This window comes from Protopterus annectens, chromosome 10.part0, assembly GCF_019279795.1.
Source record: "Protopterus annectens isolate FY-2018-M chromosome 10.part0, PAN1.0, whole genome shotgun sequence".
Classification (NCBI taxonomy): domain Eukaryota; kingdom Metazoa; phylum Chordata; order Ceratodontiformes; family Protopteridae; genus Protopterus; species Protopterus annectens.
In genome coordinates, this window is record NC_056744.1 from 1246062442 (window position 1) to 1246087079 (window position 24638).

At 40.2% G+C, this 24638-nt stretch overlaps 1 protein-coding gene across 1 annotated transcript in view; it reads right to left on the minus strand.

Moving 5' to 3' along the window:
- The window catches only part of LOC122813570 (C-type lectin-like), a 371834-nt gene that overhangs the window by 146471 nt on the left and 200725 nt on the right, over nt 1-24638 (minus strand). The window contains exon 5 of the mRNA XM_044085966.1: nt 10479-10593. Coding sequence (XP_043941901.1) covers nt 10479-10593 — 115 coding nt within the window. The remainder of the gene's footprint in view (nt 1-10478; nt 10594-24638) is intronic.

A 24638-nucleotide genomic window follows, 5' to 3' on the forward strand; every position in this document is an offset into this window, starting at 1 on the left:
TATGGTTTTGGGATTTAAATAAATGTTGTTTGAGGGTTTTTTTCTTCTTCTCTTTTTTTCAGTTTTCTAATTCCTGTGACTGTAAACTCACATCCAAAAGTGATTCTTTTAAATTGACTTTCATTATGTTTAGTCTATTCTCAAGCTATTGGGTATTTGCAGATTTAACTTGTAATACTAATACTTGAATTATTTGCAGGAATTACTTCAAGCTGGGTCAATAGATATAGCAACCATACTATTAGATAATTTTATATTTTGTGAAGTAAGGTAGCAAATTCTTCAATTTTTCTGCCAGAAGGTTAATAGATATTCAGAAGGAATTATTTTTTTTTGTTTCCTCAAATTTACTCAGTTTTGAATACGTTAGTAAAGTGAAATCATAATTTCAAAGTACTCGGCCACAACTTGCTGTGAGGGAAAGGTTAGTTTGCTTTTAATTTCTTGTTTTTGTATTACTTTTTGCCTTCTTCTAATTTGTATACTGTGATTTGTTTTCTTTACACCGTGTTTTACTTGTATTCTGCTTGAATTGCATATTAAAACTCGGACAGAGACCGCAGCTGTGTCTGTTATGAATCACACAGAATTTTTCCCACCCTCCCAACCTGCTGCTGATGTGTTCTTAAACACAACTATTGTTCTAGTTGCCTGCCCCTTATGTTAATTTGACCACATACCTCCTTTCACTGGCTGTTGTGAGCAAGCACAAAATTATCATTTTGTGAAATCACTCCCCTTCAAATATTAAAATTTATCGGCCATACCACTGTATTCCATACAGCCAGAAAACAAAAGTAACCACCCCCTTTCAATCTATCTTGCTCTTTTAAATTAGTGGCTTTCCACTCAGCTGAAACTTTAGTTACCCACTTTTTTATATCTAACTGCTTAGTGCACACTGCAGTGCTTATAATATTAACCCATTCTTTCATCTTACCTTTAAATATCTATTGCAAGACCACCAGTTATTGGACAACCCACATTCTGCCTCTCAGTAGTCATCTTGGAATTAGTGCTTCTGTTTACTCCTGATGAGAGAAGGAGCACAGGGACAGTTTTTTTCTGGAGACTGCTGATCACCAGAAAGCCTAATAACTGCTTCAAATGTGACAACTTGGATTTTGTACTTATATTCTGCTCCTGGTGAGAGAAGCAACAGAGTGCATTGATTCCTGAGTGTTTCTGGTTGGACCGAGAGTGTCTGCGCTTAACATTCCTGATACTAGACCCTTGTATCATCTGGGACAATACTGTAGCTCGCCAAGTAGGCTGTGGCCTGCTTTTCATCTTAGGATTGGTGTTAACATTTTGCCTCTGGTGAGAGAAGAAGCAAAGGAGTATTGTATCCCAGCAGAGTGAAGCTGTGGTGAGACCAGCACTAGTAGTAGCCAAGCAGTAGCCATTAATGTGACTCCTCTCTTTTCATCATTCTTGACATGCTAATTCTTTGTTTTCAGTAAGTAACGCTTGATTATTTTCTAACTTCAGAATATCTGCCTAAATGCTTCATCCTTAAAATGTCAGGGTCTCTGTATTAGTTTCCCCTCAAGTGTTTGGCAGTGCCCTGTACAGATTCAGACACCTTGAGTGACATTTTGCCTGTAAAAGCATGAGTGAAATTTCTCCAATACCTAGTTGTACACAGTCCCCAGAGTTGCAAACCGAATACTTCTGACATTGCTTTATATTCTCACTCTAGCTATCAAATCAATAAAAAAGGGTCTATTGCCATGGATTAAGGCAATCATGGTAAACAATTTCTCCAAAGCCAATTTCATGCTTCTTAAGACAGAAGTGGTGAACTTCATGACACCCATGCAGACAGACAATACAGTTATGACTATTGAATCCTGCACAGATTCACTCTATAAGCACTTACACAAGTGCATGAATCATGCTATCCCAAACAGAACCAAGACACTATCCTGCAAAAAAGGAAGCCAATCTGGTGATCCCCTGCCATAAACAAACTCTACAACAGAAGGAAGAAACTGTTGCAAAAGAGAGTAAAATCCCATGAGTGGAGGAGTTCGCTGGTCAGTCTCAGTAAAAAGCTGAGATCCCTTATAAGATCCTCCAAAGCTAGCTATGAAAACAAAATCACCACTGATTCTAAGGACAACCACAAAGCATTCTATTGCTATGTCAAGAATTTCAATGGCAACACCCAGATCTGCTCTAAGTTATAGCACAATGGCATGAAAATTACAGAACCAACTGATATTGCCAACATCCTGGCAGATAGGCTTAGTGCTAAATTTACCCCCCCACCCCCTAAAGGGCCCATATCTATACAGAAAGAATGCAGAGTCCCTGAAATCACAACTACGCAGGTAAAAGCTGCACTCTTTAAAGCCAAAAACATAGCATCCATGGGACCGGATAACATCCCTGGCTGCGTTTTACAGAAACTTCAGAATGAGTTGGCTCCCCACCTAAGCACCATGTTCAATCATAGTCTCACATCAGGCTTTGTGAACACTGAATGGTGCACAGCAACAGTTATCCCACTCCACAAAGGGGGAGCCATCACTGATCCTGCAAACTATAGCCCTATCAGCCTGATGAGCCTTGTCTGTAAGGCCATGGAATGTATCATCATGGAACTCATAAACAAAGACATTGGTAACCTCTGAACTCTGGACCTCACCCAGTTCGGGTTTCTGAAAGGCAGATCATGCCTCCTGAACCTGATCAACTTCTTTGAGGTAGTCACCAAAGCTGAAAATGAGGGTAAGGTGGTTCACACAGCCTATCTTGACCTCGCCAAGGCTTTCAACACCATCTCCCATTTTGGAATTATAGCTAAACTCACTAAACTAGGTATAAATCCCTATGTCACAAGATGGGTTGCCAATTGGCTCAATGACAGAACCCACACTGTAAAAGTTGCAGACTCCAAATCTGATTTCAAACCAGTGACAAGTGGAGTATCACAGGGTTCAGTCCTGGGACCTCTCCTGTTTGGTATCTACTTCTCTGAAGTACAGCTAACACAGAAAGCCTTTGGCTAACGAAGTTCACAGATGACTATAAACTAGGAGCCATAGTTGAGTCACCAAATGATGTGGAAATCCTACAGAAGAGCCTCACTGAGACAGATGCCTGGTGTCAGAGCCATGGTCTCAAGCTCAATGCCAAAAAGTGCATTGTCATTCCCTTTGGTAAAAACTTTGTACCCATGAACTACCACATAGGCAGCAGACTACTTAACGCTGAATGTGTGATAAGAGACCTGGGGACCTAGGTGGACAGTAGTTTCTCCTTTGATAATCACATCACCACAGTAGTCAGGAAATCCTTCTATGTGGCATACCTCATCACAAAAAGGTTCTCATGTAGGAAAAAAGAGGTCATTGTTCCCCTCTACTAGGCACTCATTAGACCCATTACAGAGTACAATGCCCCTTTTGGAATGTACCCCACAAGACATCTGCAGCAGCTGGAAAGGCCACAGAAGTACCTCACAAAGAGGATTACTGACCTCAAACAGATGCCTTTCACTGACCATCTCAAAGAACTCCAGCTTTACTCCATAGCATATCGCCTACTCCGAGGTGATCTCTGCCTAATATATAAAGCCATGTCAAACCCAGAGCTGTTGGACATGCTACACCTAAAGATATCCCAATCCTTCTGAACTACATGCACTAGGGACCTTAACATTGTCACCACAATAAACAGGACATGCTGGAGGGATATATTACTGTCCCAGAGACTTCCCATACTCTGGAACAAGCCACCCATATATCTCAAGCAAAGTTCCTCATTAGCACTCTTCAAGAAAAATCTTGATAAGTGGATGGGAAATAGGAAATACACCCCGGGGATTACTTCTGTGGCTCTGCTCGACAGGGGCAGAAGAAAATAACTTTCTTGGGTGGCATAAGCCAGGGAACCTTGTTGGCTAGGCTTACTTAGGCCCTTGGGCCGATAGCCTAATACCTACCTATGAACCTATTAACCTACCTATGGATATGAACTTTCCCACTATCTCAGTTACCAGTTTTTTGGATATGGGCATCCTGAGGCAATGTAGAAATTACCTCATATTTACTAACAACCAGTTAATTCTCAAACAAACTGATATGGTATGTGAGAGATGTATTTACACAATATTACTGGAGACAAAGCTCTCACATAAAAGTACTCGTAATGTCAATAAAGTTATCAGTAGTACACACGCTGCACCCATCTCACACAATTCAAATCAGACATATAGATCCACATATGCTGAGGCACTTAAATATAACCTTCCTAAATCAGAAAGACCTCCTAGATGAAATACACATAACAAATACCCTTAGCAGCCCCAAATGTACTCTTTCGAAATAATACCCACATCAACACATAGAGCCACATCTCATGGTGCCTCTACCTCTAAACCCATAAGGCAAGCCACCACACAATCCAACATTCTGGTCACTGGAGACTCCATCATGCGACACGTTGATGTCCCTCTCACCAGGCTGAGTAAGGAGAAAGTTATGGTCAGTTGCTTATCAGGGGCTAGGATCCACCACATTATGCATGCACTCTGGTCATTGGACCACAAGTACTAGTATGACTCAGTCATAGTCCATGTGGGAGTAAATGGCCTGAGACATACCTCTCTAGACTATATGAAGAGAGATATCACAGAGTTCTTGGAATATGTGTCTCAGGCTCGTACGAACCTAACATTGAACAGTATTTTACCTTGTCCAAGGATGATGCCACAATACAAACAAAATATGATTGACTTTAATAATTAGCTTAGTTTCTGGAGTCATTCTAAGGGGGTAAAATATTTGTCAGTGTGGAAGGAGATGGTCAACAGGCCATGCTGCTTTTTCAGGGATGGTCTGCACCTTTTCCCTCTAGGCTTTGAAATATTAGCTAAAACACTGTCTTCCTCCATAGTGCCTTTTTTAGGCAATGCGAAACTGAAAGTACTTCAGAGATAGCAAATCAAAAGCAAGAAACTCTATAGGTATTACTGCTCAATGCTAGGAGTCTAAACAAAAAGCTCCACTCCCTAGAAGCTCTCCTCACCCTAGAGAATGCTGTCTGTGCAGTCACTGAGACATGGTTTAAAGCTGCGGACAGCACACCGACAGTGCAAGGTTGTAACACCTTCCACACATTTAGACCAGCTACTTCACAGACAGGGACTAAAGGTGGAGGTGTCTCTATTTACATCAAAAATAAATTTACCTCAAGGCTGGTCAAACAGGACAATGCACTTGAGGTGTTGCATGTTCAAATCAGTATAAGCAAAATCCAATATCACTTCCTTGCCAGCTATAGGTCCCACTCTATGGCCCTGAAAACCCATACCATGTATTTAAACTTATTAGAAACAATAACCATCCAATCCAATACCATATTCATGGGTGACTTTAATTACCCCACTATTAACTGGGAATCCTACATGACACCAAATGTTCAGGCACAGAGATTCCTGGATTTTGTAAACACAAACTCCCTGAAGCAGATAGTCAATATACCAGCCAGGAGTGAGCCATACTGGATCTGATCCTCACTAAAATGGTAGAGTGCTGCATACCCCCTACTGTAATGTCTTGTCTGGCAAGGTCCGACCACAAAGTAGTCTCCTTTGAAATAAAAATAAAACCTGGACCCCCAGCTAAACCTGGAATATTCATGAACTACTCTAAGGCTAACCTCCTGCTATTAAGTGATAACCTGGAAGAATTTCAAGCCCCAATAAACCCTAAGGGCACTGCTGCCTCTGCAGAACTGTTCACAGAAACCCTGTACAAGCATGTCAATAGCTGCATAGAGGCAGCTGTACTCACCAGGAAGAAGTACAGAACTAACTCAAAAAACAAGCCACCCTGGTGGAATCACAAAATCAGTAGGCTGTATAACAGAAGGAAGAACATTTTTGTAAAACTTAGGAGGTGCAGCAACCAGGAGGATAAAACCATTCTTATCAAACTAAACAAATACCTCAGCAAACAAATAAAGCCACCAAAGGCACATTTGTGGTGAATTTGGCCTCACAGGCCAAGGACAACCACAAGGCATTCTTTAGCAATGTCTGCAACCTCAAAGGCAATATAGAATTGTGTGCAGAGCTCATTGCAAATGGAGACACCTATACTGAGTCAGAAGATATAGCAAGCCTACTGGCTAGTAAATTTAGCTCCAACTTTGCCCCTGTCTTCCCCTCAACCTTCCCTCAGGGAATACAAGATGCACGCCCTCGAAGCCCTCCTCAGTATGGAGAACATCGATGTCTGTGCTGTGACTGAAACCTGGTTCAAGGCTCCTGAGAGCACCCCAGCACTATCAGGTTATACCTCATATCATGTGTTCCAGCCCCAAAATCCAGACCAAACCACAAAAGGAGGGGGAGTATCCATATTCATAAAGGATACCCACACCTCCAGGTTAGTGGCAACGCACGAAGCATCGGAGACCATCCAGGTGCAATTAACCATAGGTAAAACTGCCCTACAGTTTGTAACATGCTACAGACCACCTTCTCAAACTCAGGAAACCCACACAGCCTTCCTGAAGACACTGGAGAGTATGAATGTCTCTCCAAACACCATCATATTGGGTGACTTCAACTACCCAAACATAGACTGGGAACATTACTCAAGCCCCAACACCCTAGCCCAAAGGTTCCTTGAGTTCATAAACTCAAATGCTGTGGAACAACTAGTCACCATTCCCACAAGAGGAGAAAATATACTAGACCTGATCATTACAAACATGGGGACAAAATGCTCCACACCGAAGTATATCCCTCATTGGTGAGATCAGACCATAAATTAATCTCACTGGAGATCCACATCCCGCCCCCACCCCAGCAAAAGACCACAGTGAAGAACTTCTCAAAAAGCAAACTTCACACTTCTTAAGACTGGAGTGGTATCCTTCAAGGCCCCCGAGCCAGTGGAAACCACAACCCACGCTGCTGAAACCCTTACAAATGCCTTCTACGAGCACCTCCAGGAATGTATGGATCAAGCAATCCCTAATAAAATCAAGACCCTTTCCACCAAAGGCAGGCGCCCGGTCTGGTGGACTCCAGCCATAAACAAACTCTACAACAAGAGGAGAAAGCTACTACATGACAGAGCAAAATCCCTAAATGGGAAGGCATCTCTGATCAATACTAGCAAAACTACGATCACTCATAAAATCATCCAAGGCCAACTTTGAGAGAAAAATCGCTAATGACACAAAAGACAATCATAAAGCCTTCTTTAGCTATGCTAGAAACCTGGGTGGAAACTCCCAGATATGCTCAGAATTAGTCCAAAATGATAAAAAAATCACTGAACCCACAGACATTGCCAACATACTGGCAGACAGGTTCAGTGCAAATTTCTCCTCCCTCCCCAAAAGGAGAAATATCTATCCCACCAGAGTCTAGCCTCCCAAACATCTCAGATGTCCAGGTGAGAGCTGCTCTCTCTAAAGCAAAAAACACAGCATCAATGGGACCGGACGGTGTCCCCAGCTGTGTGCTACATGAACTCAATGAGGAACTAAACCCACACATAAGGCTGCTGTTTAATCTTAGCCTTACTACAGGATACGCACCCAAAGAATGGCGACGGCAACTGTGGTCCCACTCCACAAAGGCGGTGCTTCTACGGACACTGGAAATTACCGCCCCATAAGCTTGACGAGCCTTGTCTGCAAAGCTATGGAGAGGATCATAATGGAACTCATAAATAAAGACATTGGGGACCTACAGACACTGGATCCTACCCAATTTGGCTTTGTCAAGGGCAGATCCTGCCTCTTGAACTTGGTCAACTTTTGAAACAGTCACTAAGGCCATTGATGAGGGTAAGGCAGTTCACACAGCCTACCTTGACCTAGCAAAAGCGTTCAACACAATACCCCACTCGGGCATCATAGAAAAGCTCACCAGCTTAGATGTAAACCCATATGTCACAAGATGGGTTGCAAACTGGCTCAAGGACAGAACACACAGGGTTAGAGTTGCTGGTGCCATGTCAGACTCTAAGCCGGTCACGGCGGTGTCCCACAGGGCTCAGTCCTGGACCCCTCTTGTTCGGCATTTATTTTTCTGAAGTGCAGGCAAACATAGGGGATTGTGGCTGACAAAATTTGCAGATGACTGCAAACTGGGCACCATAATTGACACTCCATCAGACACAGACATCCTCCAGAAAGGTCTCATAGAAATGGATAACTGGTGCCAGAGCCATGGCCTTAAGCTAAATGCCAAAAAATGTATAGTCATACCATTTGGGAAAAACAAGGTAACCCCTAATTACCACATAGGTGGTAATCCATTAAACACGGAAGAAGTTATCAGGGACCTGGGGACCCAAGTTGACAGTAACCTCTCTTTTGACACTCACATTGCCAAAGTGATTAGGAAGACATTCTACATTGCCCACCTGATCATGAAGGGATTCACATCCAGATCAGGAGAGGTCATTGTACCCCTGTACTCTTCACTTATCAGACCAATGATTGAGTACAACGCCCCATTCAGAATGTACCTTACCCGACACCTGCAGCAGTTGGAAAGACCCCTAAAGTTCCTCACCAAAAGGATAAAGGGGCTCAAACATATGTCATACGATGCCCGACTGAAGAAACTCCAACTCTATTCAGTCGCATACCGTCTGCTCAGAGGTGATCTGTGCCTGACATACAAGGCCATGTCCAACCCGGAATTAATGGACATGCTCCACCTCAAAAAATCCAAATCCACCAGAACCACGAGAGCAAGAGACTTAAACCTCAACACGGATATAAATAGGACGTGCTGGAGGGACAGATTCATCACCCAGAGACTCCCTACACTATGGAACAGAATCCCAGTCCATGTGAGGCAGAGCCCCTCACTGACTCTGTTCAAGAGAAATCTTGACGAGTGGATGGGAGATCATAGGTTTACCCAGGGAATCATCTCTGTATCACTGCTGGACAGAGGCACAGCAAACTAATGGGTATAGTATTCTCATCCTAAGGGGTGGTGAAAGCCACACACACTCTGGCTAGGCTTATAAATGCCCTAGGACAGATAGCCTAGTATGAACCTATGAACCTATGAACCTATGAACCTATAACTGCCCCTGCTGTCACTAGGGAACAGGTTCTTAATGCTCTCTCTAAGGCCAAGAATACTGCATCAATGAGCCCAGTCAATATCCCAGGATGCCTTATAAATAGCATGAAATATGACCTATCAGGGCCTCTGGAATTGCTATTTAACTATAGCCTCCAAACAGGCTTTGTGCCTCATGAATGGAGAGCAAATAGTCATCCCTCTGCACAAAGGTGGACCATCTACAGACCCTGGAAACCACAGACCCATAAGTCTCACCAGTCTCATATGTAAAGCCATGGAAAGAATTATCATGGAGGTGATCAATACATGGACTAAAACTAAATGGCAAGAAATGCATAACTGTATCCTTTGGGAAGTCATCAACCCCTGGTAACTATCATATTGACAACACACCCCTTAGAGTTGACCCAGTAGTCAGGGACTTAGGGACACACATAGATATTAATCTAGCATTTGACCATCACATGCTTACAGTAGTGAGGAAATCATTCTATGTTGTGCACCTTATAGACAAAGGAATAGCATCTAAGTCCAAGGAAGTCATTGTTCCACTGTATTTGGCAATCACCAGACCTATCATTGAGTACAATGCCCCCTTTGGTATGTACCTAAACAGGCATATCCAACAACTGAAACATCCACAGAGGCTTCTCACTAAAAGGGACTTAAGTAAAATGTCCTATGCAGACTGCCTCAAGGCTGTATCCCTGTATTCTGTCTCCTACAGGCTTATGAGTAGAGATCTATGCCTCACATACAGGGCATTGTCAGACCTCCTGCATATCTGCAAAACAAACATTACCAGAACTACCCATTCTAAGGACTTGAACCTTGCCTGTGATATAAACAGGACCTCCTGGAGAGACAGGTTTGTATACCAGAGGTTACGCTGTCTCTAGAACAGGCTCCCCATCCATGTAAAGCAGAGTTCCTCCCTAACCCAATTTAAGTGCAACTTGAACATTTAGATTCCAAAGACATGCATCTAGAGCATTTCTCCCCGGGCCTCCGCTGAAAACAGGATCTGTGGAACCTAGTCGGACATTCCCGGTCAACAAATGTTAAATAAATAAATAAAATAAAATGGGCAACAGGAAATTCATCCATGATTTGTTACCTATGTCTCCAATAGACACAGGCAATCTGTAAATGGTTCATCTCCAGGCTATAGCTTGTAAATATTTCATCTCCCCAGCTCCTGCTTACACTTATCAAGGGTATCAGAACTTGTCAGAGATTTGGGATTCATGGTTAGGCTTAAAAAGGCTCTTGTGGTTGTTAGCCTAGTAAACACCTATGAACATATTAAGGGTGTATTTTAAATTACCATTTTAAAAGTGAACAAGATGAAACAAACATTTTCTTCCTGTGTGTATCGGTCAGATAATGAAAGACATACCATTTTGTATATACCATGATCCAACATAGTCTTCATTTCCCAGATTGTCTGGCTGAGGCACTCCAAAAGGTAAGTAGTCTGACACACTTCCGTCAGTCCACATGAATCTGCCTTCCTGTAAATAAAAGAAGAGATATTTAAAGTCAGGTCACATTCAAACATTAATGCATTCCTTCTTGCAGAAAATAACAATAGCATTACATTGTGTATTGATTTATTGATTACATTACTGGTGCAGTAAAAAGCCTGCAGCTGCATTTCAGCTGAGATTTTACGGTATGTGTTGGGGGGATGATAACTGATTTACACAAGGACATGATTATGTCTTATTAGGCTTTCTGATTGATATAATTAAAATGCAATATAAACTACCTAAGAAGAAAAAAGCGCACATGGATTGCAAAGACTGAAAGAGCACAGCTCAGGAGTTTTTCGGTAAATCATTCAGGTGGGCTTTTATTGATGTCTTCCAATAATTAATAATTAATACTCCTGCTGTTTATTTCTATAGATTTGTAAAATCTTCAGCAAAGCTGAGACTCTGCAAGACTTATAGTTGTGAGATTAATTTCAAGAGCTGAAATAAGCTTTACAAAAGTCAGGGCATTGTCACTGTACAGATATGAATAATGAAGAAGAACAATGAAATAAAAATGTCAATAACATTTACATACTCTGCTATGAGCTGCAAGGATACCATGGTCAAGTATTTCAAAGAAAGCCCAAACTGCTGCTTCATTATATGGAGAACTAAACAATAAAGATAAATAATAAATGACTAAAGCACACAAGAGCAATGTATCAGAACTGCCAGGGATTTTGCTTCTGTGGAGCAGTCAAATAACAATGACAACTGTGCACTGTGAAAAATGTTAATGCAGTACAGCATGTGTGATTAGTAATACCACAATATATGCTGAATATCATTAATGTAATATTCTTCATGACTAATACTACATAATATGGTGAACATCATTAATACAGCAAGTGTCATGAGTGACACTGCAGCACTTGCTTAATGCAATATGTGTCATGTGCAATACTGTAGCACATTCTGTCATTCAGGCAATATGTGCCATGAGTAATGCTACATATTCTGAATGTCATTAATGCAGTATGTGCTATCAGTAATATTGTACATGCTGAATGCTTTAGTGCATTTGTCTTGAGCACTACTGCAACACAGGCTGAACATTACTAACGCAGTATGTACCAAAAATAATACTGCAGCATATTTTGAACATTACTAATTTACTATGTGTCATGAGTAATACTGGAGCATTTGCTGATTGGTATTAATAATGTTTTGTGTCGCCAGTAATACTGCAGCACATGAGAAACATTAATGCATTGTGCTCCCTGAGTAATACCAAAATAATGCTGAACAGCATTAATGCAGTATTTGCCATGAGTAATAGTGTAATACAAGCTAAGCGCCACCAATGCAGCTTATTTCATGGCTAATACTAAAGCACATACTGAACACTCTGCATCATGTGTAATACTATATCACATTCTGAACAATATTGATGAAGTACGTTTCTTGAGTAATATTGCAGTAGATACTTTGTGTCAAGAGTAATACTGCAGCAAATATCAAACATCATTATTGCAGTATCTGTATGAAGTACACAATGTGCTGTTTGTTTCATGAGTAGTAATGCAGTGCATGCTGAATGTTAGAAATGCAATGAATAATATTGTCTGAAGCTTATCTTGACTGTAACTAATGCAGTTTGTTTCATGAGTAGTAATGAAGTACATGCTGAATGTAAGAAATGCGGTATGCATTATGAGTAATACTATCAGTAGCAGATGGGGAATATTAGTACCCTTGTATATGTCATGAGTAATGCTAGAGCACATGCAGAATATTATTAGTACAATATTTGTAATCAGTAATGCTGCCACTTATGCTGAACTTCATTAATGCGGTATATGTAATGAGTAATACTGCAGCACATACAGAATGTTATTAGTACAGTATGTGTCATGAGTAATACTGGAGCACATGCTGAAGCAGAGTAGTAAAGCATGTTTTTTAATTTTTATTTTGAAAGTAAACTTGCTGCCTAAATGTTCTCCCAGTTCAGGTAAACATTCTGCATTCTGCACAGAACTAATCCAGAGCAGTCACAGATATCTTCTACAGTTTTTTTCCTTATTACCATCCAATCAAATGGCACTTTGAAAAATAATGTATTTATCTGATGTACCCAATAAGTCTCAAATATGTTAATATAGCATAATTATGCAATGTACTAGTATTACAGAAAGTCAGGATAGTGTTTTCTACATAAATCTAGTGATTGTAGAAAAAGATGTGAGGTTAGTATTATACAGTGCTTGGAACATCTGCTGTAAAGTCCAACAGAAAGTATTTCGACATTTGTTAAACAACTGGGTGATAAAATAGTCCACTGCATTTTTTTAAACAAAACATGAAGTGACATGTGGTGAGTGTTGTTTTATTCATATCACTTAATATCAGATACTTGAATAAACTCTTTGTGAATTATGGGATGACACAAGGTAAACAATAATGACACAATCCATATACTGTTCTACATGTATTTTTAATGAATATAAGAAGACAAAAATCCATGAGTAAGTATCCATCTGGCCTTTGCATGGTACATATCTAAAATTAGATGGCAGAGTTTGACTCACAATATTTAAATAGGTTTTACCAACTAAATTAGAGTGAAATGTTATTATTTATTTGCCTGTTTATTTTTTTGGTTGGCTGTTTTTGTTAATTTATTTATTTGTTAACCACAAAAGGGGGGGGGTTGGAATAGGAACCTTTTTAATCTTAATCTGGATAAAAATGCAGTGTTAAATTGCAGCAGACAAAATGCATAAGATTATACAAGTTTTGTGTGTGTGTGTGTGTGTGTGTGTGTGTGTGTGTGTGTGTGTGTGGTGTGTGTGTGTGTGGGTATATATATATATATATATATATATATATATATATAAATATATGCCTATGTATGCAGTCTTATTTAAGGTATGAACACATAGTGTATTACATGCTTTTCATTTAATAATAACATAAACAAGGAGTTTTCAGTCTGCGGTTTGCCAGAAGAAGGTGTCATATCAACTACTTTTACTAGTTACAAAGTGATAGAGGAAAAAATTCAACTTGTTAAATAGGCCACACGTTTACAACTTTTCAACAGTATTACCCAACTACTGAACATTAAGACAGTTACACACCAAAACGTAACATTATAAACACAGTTTACTGTAGAGTCAGTTAGCTTCTTTGTAAAACTGACATCTAAAGATGCAAACAACTATTCTAATAGAGTAGATTTGAATGCAAAAGAGGTTTGTTCATTACTGACATGCTAAGGTCAGATATTCCATGCAGCAACCCTCCCCCAAGTCACTAACCATATGCAGGGCTTTTCAGCTTTAGATCATCTTAGAGTTACATTCTCAGTGCCTAGTGACATATTATTAATAGATGGCACTCTTGCTTTAATATCTTCAGATGCTTAGGGTTTTTTTACATACCTTGACAGGAATATACCTCATCAGAGCATAATTAAATGTCATTAAATCATTATTGCCTCAGTCTTTGATGTCAGACAGGAGTTCTGTTCTCAACACCCACAATGTGAACAGAATTGCTTCCTTCTGCAGTTCATACAGGGTTACATGAATTGGTAACATATTTTAGTATGACAGTAAATTCTTTTTTATTAGCCCTGTGCTCCTACTACTACCAGAGCTGTCGGGGTATCTTTCTTCAATACTGCTGTTATTTCTGCTTGCAGATCTTAGCAATTTAACATTCAGTGTTTCTCAGCTCCCTGTTGAAATGTCAGGACACCAAATGCCATGTACTGACAGGCAAAAGAAAAAAAGACAGAAAATGCAAGAGAAGAGCAAATATCAAACATGACCCTTCTCCTTTAAATTTCTTTTGCAGGGGCAATCCTCCCTACAGCCCCTCCAATCTATATGTGTTTTTCTGTGTGTGTGTGTGTGTGTGTGTGTGTGTGTGTGTGTGTGTGTGTGTATATATATATATATATATATATATATATATATATATATATATATATATATATATATACTAAATCTAGGCTTGCCAAACTTCAGAGACAAGGGAATTTTTCAAGAAATGGCACTCTTGGACTTTCTAAATGAAAGCATAGATTTTAAACCAATCAGTCTTCACATCCTGGGACTCAACAAATTCAACGATTAATGTTACTTTTGTCTTTTTTTCATGGATTACTGCTTCTGGTTTTTTGCATCTATTTTTTGAACTGTTATTGGGGAATCCCATGTGATCCAAACTTCATCAAGCATTATTGATAATGCTTTGTGGTCCATTTTCCAATGCTTCTCAACTACCTCTGTATAGCCGTGTTTGCACAATCCCATTTTTGTGTCAAGTCTTAGTCAAAATCAGGTTCCTCCAGAATTCTCTGTATTTGCTAGCATATTTGTGTATTCTCCATCATTTTCTTCATATTCTTTCCTTTTACTTTTATTGGCACTTGTAGTTGTCTGATTTTTGCTTATTTAAGTACTTTTGATTTAACAGTTTGAAAGCATAGAGCAACTTAGCCTATGATTGTAAATCAGTTAACTTTTTCACTGGGACACAATGCTGCTTACCAGATTCAGGAAATAACTTAAAAATGTCATTGAGGGAGGTTTTTACAATAGTTGTGTTACATGAACAGATTAACCCAGCTATAGTCAGACCATATCCTAACTTTGAAATTAGTACACTGACCTGTATGGTGTTTCTGACTTCCATAGCAGTCAGATTAATGAGTTTCCAATTGACTTGTCTGTGAACTCTCTGCATACTAATCTATGCATGTTATTATCCTAATGACTGTGCGACCATGGATTTGTGCACATGGATCATGTCCTCTAAGTGCATGTGTGGATATGAGATATTAAGTACATATTGCCACTTAACCTTTAAGTGGAACCAAACAACACTGATCTTGATGTATTTAAGTTTATCCATGGTTTATTGCTACTGAGCCAATAGCAGATCTTATTAAAGTAAACCTGTGTCTTCCTTCATGTTTGTGTATTTGACTGTTAAATTTTAGGGATTTAAAATTTGTTTGGCAAGCACATCTCAGAAAATAAACTGGATTATTTCATGTCTTAGTACAACTCAATTTCAGTAAAGCATGTAGGCAGTTTTATATACATAATATGAAGAACAAATCATCCTGCTAATTCCTTGCATATTTACACTGACACAACTTGTATGTGCCCACTCTCTGAGGTTTCTTAGCAGAACTTGAATCATGCTAGCCTTGTCTACTTTCTATGTTTCAGTGATTGCAAAAACAAATATTTAGCTTATTACTAGACTGAACAAGTAATTTCTCTTCTCTCTGATAACCTTCTTTACAATAATATATTCTCCTGCAGAAACATTTCATGTCCTAATCAGCAATCAACCTCACAGTGTTAAAAATATTTGCCTTTAGGCCTCTTTTCCAGAAAACCATACCGGTATAGCCATGTAATCAGAGCTTATTTGTAATAAATATCTAAAACTTTACACCCATTTCTGCTCTTTCATGATGGCAGGCAACAAGCATCATTATACACATTTATTCCATTTCCTTTAGGTGGCCATCAGTCCATATATGTATTACTGGTTTACCTTTGAAAACTTGAAATGCACATTATTGAAAGACAATTGTGCAGAAGTAAGTTTTCAAGTTTACAGATACCCGAATAGAAATGCAGCGAATGTGCAATGAGTGAATGCACATTGACATTCGCTCATTGCAGATTCGACATTTTGGGTGCGGAGTGCACTATAGTGGGGATCGGGAAGTGGACCTTTTCCCCACTGTAGTGTGACCTCAGAGTTAGAAAAATAAAGTAGGAGATGTGGGGGCACAGGGGGGCTTGCCCCCCCTGCATTATGCTATATATTTGAAATTGTAGTTTGAAAATCAGTGAATCTGGTTTTCGATTTGCTAATTTTCAAACTTTGGTGCAGATCGGAATGACGATTTTCGTCATTCCGGTTTGCACAAAGGGCTGTTCGGTAGGTTGATTTTCAACCTTTCAAAGGTAAACCATATCACTATTTATTGAGATTTCATTTTATGTATTTCTAATTCAGGGTCTTGTCATTGATGAACTGGTTGCCACTCATCCCTGTCTTCTAACTCAAAGCCACCCATGGCTATCATCACCCATAAATTTTACCTTTAGAGTCTGCTAGTTGATATGGCAATCATTGTCATTTTTAAGTGTGAGCACTGAACTGCCTTATACCCACCCAAGAAATGCTTGGGTCAAGGATCCAAAGAGCCTTCCAACTCACTGTAACATACTCAACAGAAGCATCTCAGGTGCTTTTTCAAGCACTGAGCCAGTGGGGCATCACCTACTTATTTCTCATTATCATTCAGCTATTAGTTTTTATTTCCATTCCACCCTCCTCAATACATTCCTCAAAAGTGAAGGCATCTCTTTGCCTTGTCACTTATGTGTAGTAATCAGTTTTCTTACCATTTTTCCTTCCTGCTTTGTTTGAAATCAGTGGCTGTACCCCCATCCCTTTCATGAGGAGTTGGTCATTCACCAACAAGAATTGTAGTATTTTCCCATTTTTAAAGAAATAACCTTTGCAGCATTGAGAGTATGTCCCCTACCCTTACTCCTCTACCATTTTTTACTTCCCCCTGCATGACATTGTAACCTGGGGAGCCTGTTTTATCCTCATAGGAGATCCTGCAGTAGCATATTATATATATAAATATATATGTGTGTGTGTGTGTGTGTGTGTGTGTGTGTGTGTGTGTGTGTGCGTGTGTGTGTGTGAGGAATGAATATGTCCACACTTTTATCTATCAGTTGATCAGTTGAACCCATCCAGTCTGTACTTGATGGGCTTCTTGTCCTCCAGACCGTAGTGCCTCAGGACCAAGAAGCTCCACATTCATGGCTCAACATTATTTCATTGATAAATCTTATGATCCTTCCATCTCAATGTTTTTCTACATGCCATCAGACCAACATTGGAAATATATTATTTGAGGAGACATTTGTTTCAAGTGTAACAAGTCATACGTTACTGTTATTACTGATTTTCTTTCCATTCAGCCGCCATGCATTCCTATTAGCCACATTGAGTAGAGTTTGTAATGCACAGCAGGAGTTTCTCCAGTTTGATTCTTGGCTGGTATGCCTTCTGTGCAGAGTCTGCATGTCTTCCCTGTGGTCCTGTGGGTTCTCTCTGGTTACTCCAGTTTTCTCCCACATTCCACATAGATACAATAGGTGGATTAGACACTTCATATCAGCTGTAGGTGTGAGTGCATGGAAGAACAACCATGACAGGGCTAACCAGCTGGCAGTGTGAACATTCCCTGTTGGCATGACAGCCTAAAATGAGCCCAAAATGGGCCAACTAGAAATAATGTCTAACCTTCTGAAAGACTTTCCTGACTGGCGCATCAAAGGCAATAACTTAATTCATTTCATCCCCAGAAGCCATTCTAATGTATACTCCAGTGCATTTTGAATCTGTCTGCTCCCTTGCCTCTTCTAAGGCATGCTTCTCTATCCCAAATATCTACAAGTCTCCCAGACTCCACACAACTTTTTTGCCCTTAATGGCAAACACAAGCAATAGTTAATGGCTCACATTAATGCTCACTAGATCAGGATGCAACACAACTAACCCAATGTTTGCAGTGAGACAGATAGTTGAGAAGAATCTATAGATGAGGAAAGAGTTCAACTGGGCATTCCTAGATTTGGAGGAAGCATATGACAAGGTCCTAAGAAAGCTGATTTGTGCAGTACTGTGGTGGTTCAAAGTCCCAGAAACATTGGTAGAATTCGTGCTGGCTATGTACAAGGACCTGATGACTCAAGTACGGACAGTGCTTGGTCTCATAGAGGGTTTGACAGTGGGAGTGGATGTGAACCAGGGTTCAGCTCTGAGCCCACTGCTGTTCATACTGGTGATAGACTACATTAGCAAACAGCTTGCAAGGGACAGATCAACAAAGTTGCTGTATGCAGATGAGGTGGTATTACAGGCAGATTCTGAGCAAGTACTTTAACAAAGGATAGGGGAATGAAATGCAAAACTGAAAGTACATGGGATGAAACTAAGCACAGATAGGACAGTCGTAATGGCAGCAAATTGGGAAACCAGAAACTGAGAAGTAAAGTAGAAGGGAAGATAATGGAACATGTTAGTAGCTTCAAGTATCTGGGAGAGGTGGTTGACGAGAAGGGAAGTCTGAATGAAGAGGTCAAAGCTAGAATCAGTGGGGCTGCAGCCAACTGGCATAGAGTGTCAGGTGTAGTGTATGACAGAAGAATATCAAAGAAGCTGAAAAGTAACGTGTACAGAACAGTGGTGTGACCAGTACTACTATATAGTACATAAACTCCAAAGAAAACTGACAAACCACTTAATAAAACAGAAAAAGAGGCGAAAAACTGGAAACAAACAGTTTTTTGTATGTTAGCGCTTTCGTCAAGTTTAATAACTCATCTTCTTCAGACAAACAGAACAACCATATCAGATACACTTAAATACCAAATAAAAATCACATGATCAAGGGTAAAAGTCACATGACCAACTAATGTTAAACTTTTAAAGTGATCACGTTACTTTTCTGAGAAAACATTTTTGAATGCATATAAAGTCATTTAAAATACATTTAAAATACCATCTGCCCTCCGAAAAACATTCTGCATCCTCATTTTTTAAAACATACACAACCAAAATACACAAATAATATAAAATTGTAAACTATTCAACGAGTCAAACTCTTCAGTTTCAGCACACAGACTATAGAACACAGATCATTTAATCTTGGTTGATTATAGGGATGTGTTCTAATCTGCCAATTTAACTCACACTGCTCGTCTTAGGGTATGTGAACCTCCCCTTTCATCATACTCAACTTGATCTATCACTCTGAAAAAAATGAGTTGCCTGGCTGATAACTAAAGCACTTTCCAACCTACCTTTTCTAATATTATATAGGTGTTCATACACACTTAAGGTCAGTCTTGCCTAACTAGGACAAGACTGACACTGGGCTAAATACACCACTCTACTGGAATTACAGTTGTACTTCCCCTTACAAGTATACTTTCTCCCTTTCAGTGTGTATGTATAACCCACATCCATATGCTTACAATAGGCACAGGCCTCACATTTAAACATACCTTGTTGCCTTGTCAGTCCCTGGACAGTAAATGTAGAGCAGATGAGAAAGCTGGTATGTGCCAAGTCTCTTAGCAGTTCTAAATGACATCAAAATTGATTTTTAGATTTAATTCATTTTGTTGGGTGATGCCAGTGATGTGAAACTTGGGTCTAGATTTGTCACTGTTGAGGTGACACTCCGACTTCATGTGCAAAAATGGGAAAAAGAGGTTGTGGGTGGGTAGATGGATGGATGGGAGAATGGATGGATAGATGGATGGATGGATGGATGGATGGATGGATGGATGGATGGATGGTTGCCAATGTCTCTTTTGAGGAGGCTACCCTTGAAATTACAGTGTTATCTGTGTAAGGGTGCAAATCAAGTTGGGAAAGTGCCAGGGAAGTCATTGAAGTTCAAGCAGCATAGGAGTGGCTCTAATGTGGAACCTGAGGCACTTCCACATTATTAGATAGAGTCTAAGGATTTTTAGTGCAAGCTTTTACAGTGAAAGTTGCATTACTGAGATCATTTTCAAACCAATTACAGACTTCATTGCACTGAGTAATTTAAAAGAGCATGTCTCCTATTTTAAAAAAAGTGAGTGTTTCAATATGACATTAACTACACTGATAATTTTGTTGCATGGGGTAGCGAGATTGTTATACAATGAAACTATGGTTTAATAAAGATGTTTCTTGTTTAAAAAAAAGTCAGGAATTGGTGTAATGTTCTTAGGTTATATGATATATAGCAATATATGTGAAGTAAAATGTTTGTTATGTTCATTATAGTGTGATTACTTTTATATGAATGTAAATTTGCCTATGTCGCAAGTGATAATTCAAGAAAGGTGTTTAGGGAAAAAAACTGTGTAAAACCTGTATTAAATTCTGGTAAAAAACAGAGGGGGATTCAATAAACCCTACATGGTAATTTTTCACACACGGCTGCAAAAGGTTTTAGATTCAATAAACTCCGTGTAGCAGCGAGCACTCACGTGCAAACCTGGCAAATTCCGTGGCATGAAAATTACAGCATAGGTAGCTAAATTGTATGTTAATGAAGTAAAACAACAAATTGGAGTGATTCAACAAGCTGTAAATTAACCATGTGGACTCTGTGCTCGTGTTGCCCGTGTATTCCAAAAGTTTTGTAATACAGTCACGGAAAGGAGGCTACACGGAAACAAGAGGAAGTAAAAGATCTTAGATTTGTACAGAACTGCCCTTAACATGTAACAGCAAACACATTATGACATTATTAGATAGAGATGATGCCACAAAAGTACAGTAACAATAACAAAAACCTTTTGCAAGTGCCATGACATAAATGCAGCTTCGCAACCTCATATAACTGACATAGACAGCTAAAAGTGTAAACCCCATGAAACACAGTATTCACACTGTAATGTAAGCATATGCAGTATGTAGCTGAAGGAATACAGTCAAATTTTATCAAAAACTGCATTCCTCTGTGCATATATATAGGACATTAATACATTCCTTTATGTTTACAACATTGTGCTCCCTTTCAGTTTCCCCTGTCTACACAGTTACCAACCATTTAGATTCATAGCTTTCAACACGGTGAAGAAACAAATGAGGTTCAAACTCATTAGAATTGCTGAATCCCAAAAACGTGTAACCATGTAGGGACATTCACTTCATGTAGGCACTTCCACAGTATTTGCTTTCAATGGATGGCAACAGTACATGATGGCATCAAGGGGGTGGGCCAGGTTACACTTACAGAGGTGTACATGCAGGTCTGTGAAGGCTGAAAGTGCAAGTAAGCAGTGCACAATTCACAACTTCTGTTTCATCCTCTTAATTTGTTGTTATAATTTGTCATGTCTATCAACTTTAAGTGATTTTTTAAAATTATTTTCATCATTCTTCGCACGATACAGGGCTTAGCACAAAAACGAGAAATGGAGAAATGAATGGCAGGTTTTTCTAGGCTTGCCATGTAACTATTCCTCTTCCAGCATGTGTATGTTTAGGGCTGGAGTACAAATCATCCTGGGTTCTAATACAGGATATGCAAACCAAATCAGTTTTTGTGCTCCATGTTTGTGGAATATCAGGGGAATGGAGGAAAGTAATAAAAAACTGCCTATGTTAAGTTACTTATGCGTAGGTGTGAACAGGGACCTGGAAGTGTGCTCAGGAGTGTGGAGGTGCAGAATGCGCACTAATGGGTAGCAATGGGTGTGTTTCATAGTTGCTAATTACAGCATATGCAGGTGATTTTTCAGCACAGTGGAGTTATTCAACAAGCTATAACGCATCCATGTAGCCTCCATTCTGTTTTTTCCTGAATACTTCAATACCATTGAAGTAGAAACAAGGAAAGTTTAAAGGGACACAATGCTAGGGTCTGCTGCATATGGATGTGCTGCTGGTGCTGGTGACAATAAGCCTAGGCAGAGAAGAAGATTGTTCAGGCCCAGGGCAACTTTTCAGATGCTGCATGAACTGGAGATGGTAGGGCTCTACAGGGTGGACAGGGACACATTACAAGAACTCTGTGAGCTCTGCCACCCTCAACTCAGAGCCAGAGCCAACCAAGGGGAATCCACCCCAGTGACAACTAAGATATGTGTACCCTTAGAATCTTAGCTACAGGTATCTTTCAGAGACCAACTGGGGACATGATGGTTGTGTCAGCAGCATCAGCATCCAGGATCTTCCACCAATTCCTAGATGCTATGCTCAAACATGCCAGTAAGCACATATGTTTTTCCAGAAGTTCTGAGGAGAGGACCAGCAATATGCAACATTTCAACTAGTGGGCACACTACTCTGAAGTACTGGGTGCCATAGACTGCACTCATGCACACATAAAAGGACCATCTGGTGAGCAGGCAGAATCTACATTAACCACAAGGGATACCACTCAATCAACAGTTACGACTACTGAATCCTACACAATTGCACTTTATAAGCACTTACATGAGTGCATGGATTGTGCTATCCCAAACAGAACCAAGACACTATCCTTCAAAAAAAGGAAGCCAATCTGGTGGTCCTCTGCCATAAACAAACTGTACAACAGAAGGAACAAACTGTTGCAAAAGAGAGTAAGATCCCATGTGTGGAGGAGCTCCCTGGTCAGCCTCAGTAAGAAGCTGCGATCCCTGATAAAATCCTCCAAAGCTAGTTACGAAAACAAAATCGCCACTTATTCTAAAGACAACCACAAAGCATTCTATAGCTATGTCAAGAATCTCAATGGCAACACTCAGATCTGCTCTAAGTTACAGCACAATGGCACTAAATATACAGACCAAACTGATATTGCCAACAGATAGGTTCAGTGCTAACTTTACCCCCCTCTCACCCCCTAAATAGCCCATCTCTATACTGGAAGAATGCAAAGTTCCTGTAATCACGGCTGCACAGGTAAAAAACACACTCTCCAAAGCCAAGCACACAGCATCCATTGGACCAGACAACATCCAAGGCTGTGTTCTACAAGAACTACAGAATGAACTGGCACCCCACCTAAGTACCATGTTCAATCATAGCCTCACCTCAGGCTTTGTGCCTGCTGAATGATGCAGAGTGATGGTCATCCCACTCCACAAGGTGGGAGTCACCAGAGACCCCGGAAACTACCACCCCATTAACATGACGTGCCTGGTCTGCAAGGCCATGGAATGTATCATCGTGGAACTTATAAACAAAGACATTGGTAATCTCCAAACTCTGGACCCCAACCAGTTCAGGTTTGTAAAAGGCAGATCATGTCTCCTAAACCTGATAGACTTCATTGAAGCAGTCACCAAAGGCATAGACGAGGGTAAGATGGTTCACACAGCCTATCCAGCTCTTGCCAAGGCTTTCGACACCATCCCTCACTCTGGAATTATAGATAAACTCACTAAACTAGGTTTAAATCCCTATGTCACAAGATGGGTTGCCAACTGGCTCACTGACAGAACCCACACTGTGAAAGTAGCAGACTCCAAATCCGACTTCAGACCAGTGACAAGTTGAGTACCACAGGGTTCAGTCCTGGGTCCTCTCCTGTTTGGTATCTACTTCTCTGAAGTACAGGCTAACACAGAAGGTCCTTGGCTAATGAAGTTCACAGATGACTGCAAACTAGGAGCCATAATATAAACTCCTAACGATGTGGACATCCTACAAAAGGGCCTCACTGAGACAGATGCCTGGTGTCAAAGCCATGGCCTCAAGCTCAATGCCAAAAAGTGCATTGTCATTCCCTTTGGTAAAAACTCTGTACCCATGAACAACAACATAGGTGGTAGTATACTTAACACCGAAAGTGTGATAAGAGACCTTGGGACACAGGTGGACAGTAGTCTCTCCTTTGATAATGACATTGCCACAGTAGTCAGGAAATCCTTCTACATGGCACAACTCATCACAAAAGGTTTCTCATCCAGGAAAAAAAGAGGTCATTGTTCCCCTCTACTCATCACTCATTAGACCCATTATAGAGTACAACGCCCCTTTTGGTATGTACCTCACAACACATCTACAACAACTGGAAAGGCCGCAGAAATACCTCAAAAAGACGATTACCAGCCTCAAGCAGATGCCCTACGCAAACCGTCTCAAAACACTCCAGCTTTACTCCGTCGCATATCGCCTACTCAGAGGTGATCTCTGCCTAACATACAAAGCTATGTCAAACCCAGAGCTGTTGGACATGCTCCATTTAAAGAAATCCCAATCCCTCTGAGCTACATGCTGTAGGGACCTAAACCTTGTCACCACAATAAACAAAACATGCCGGAGGGATAGATTCCTGTCCCAGAGACTTCCCATACTCTGGAATAAACTACCTATCTATATCAAACAAAGCTCCTCATTAGCACTCTTCAAGAAAAATCTTGATGATTGGATGGGAAATAGGAAATTCACCCCGGGGATCACCTCTGTAGCTCTGCTCAACAGTGGCACAGGAAAATAGTTTTCTTGGGTGGCAAAAGCCA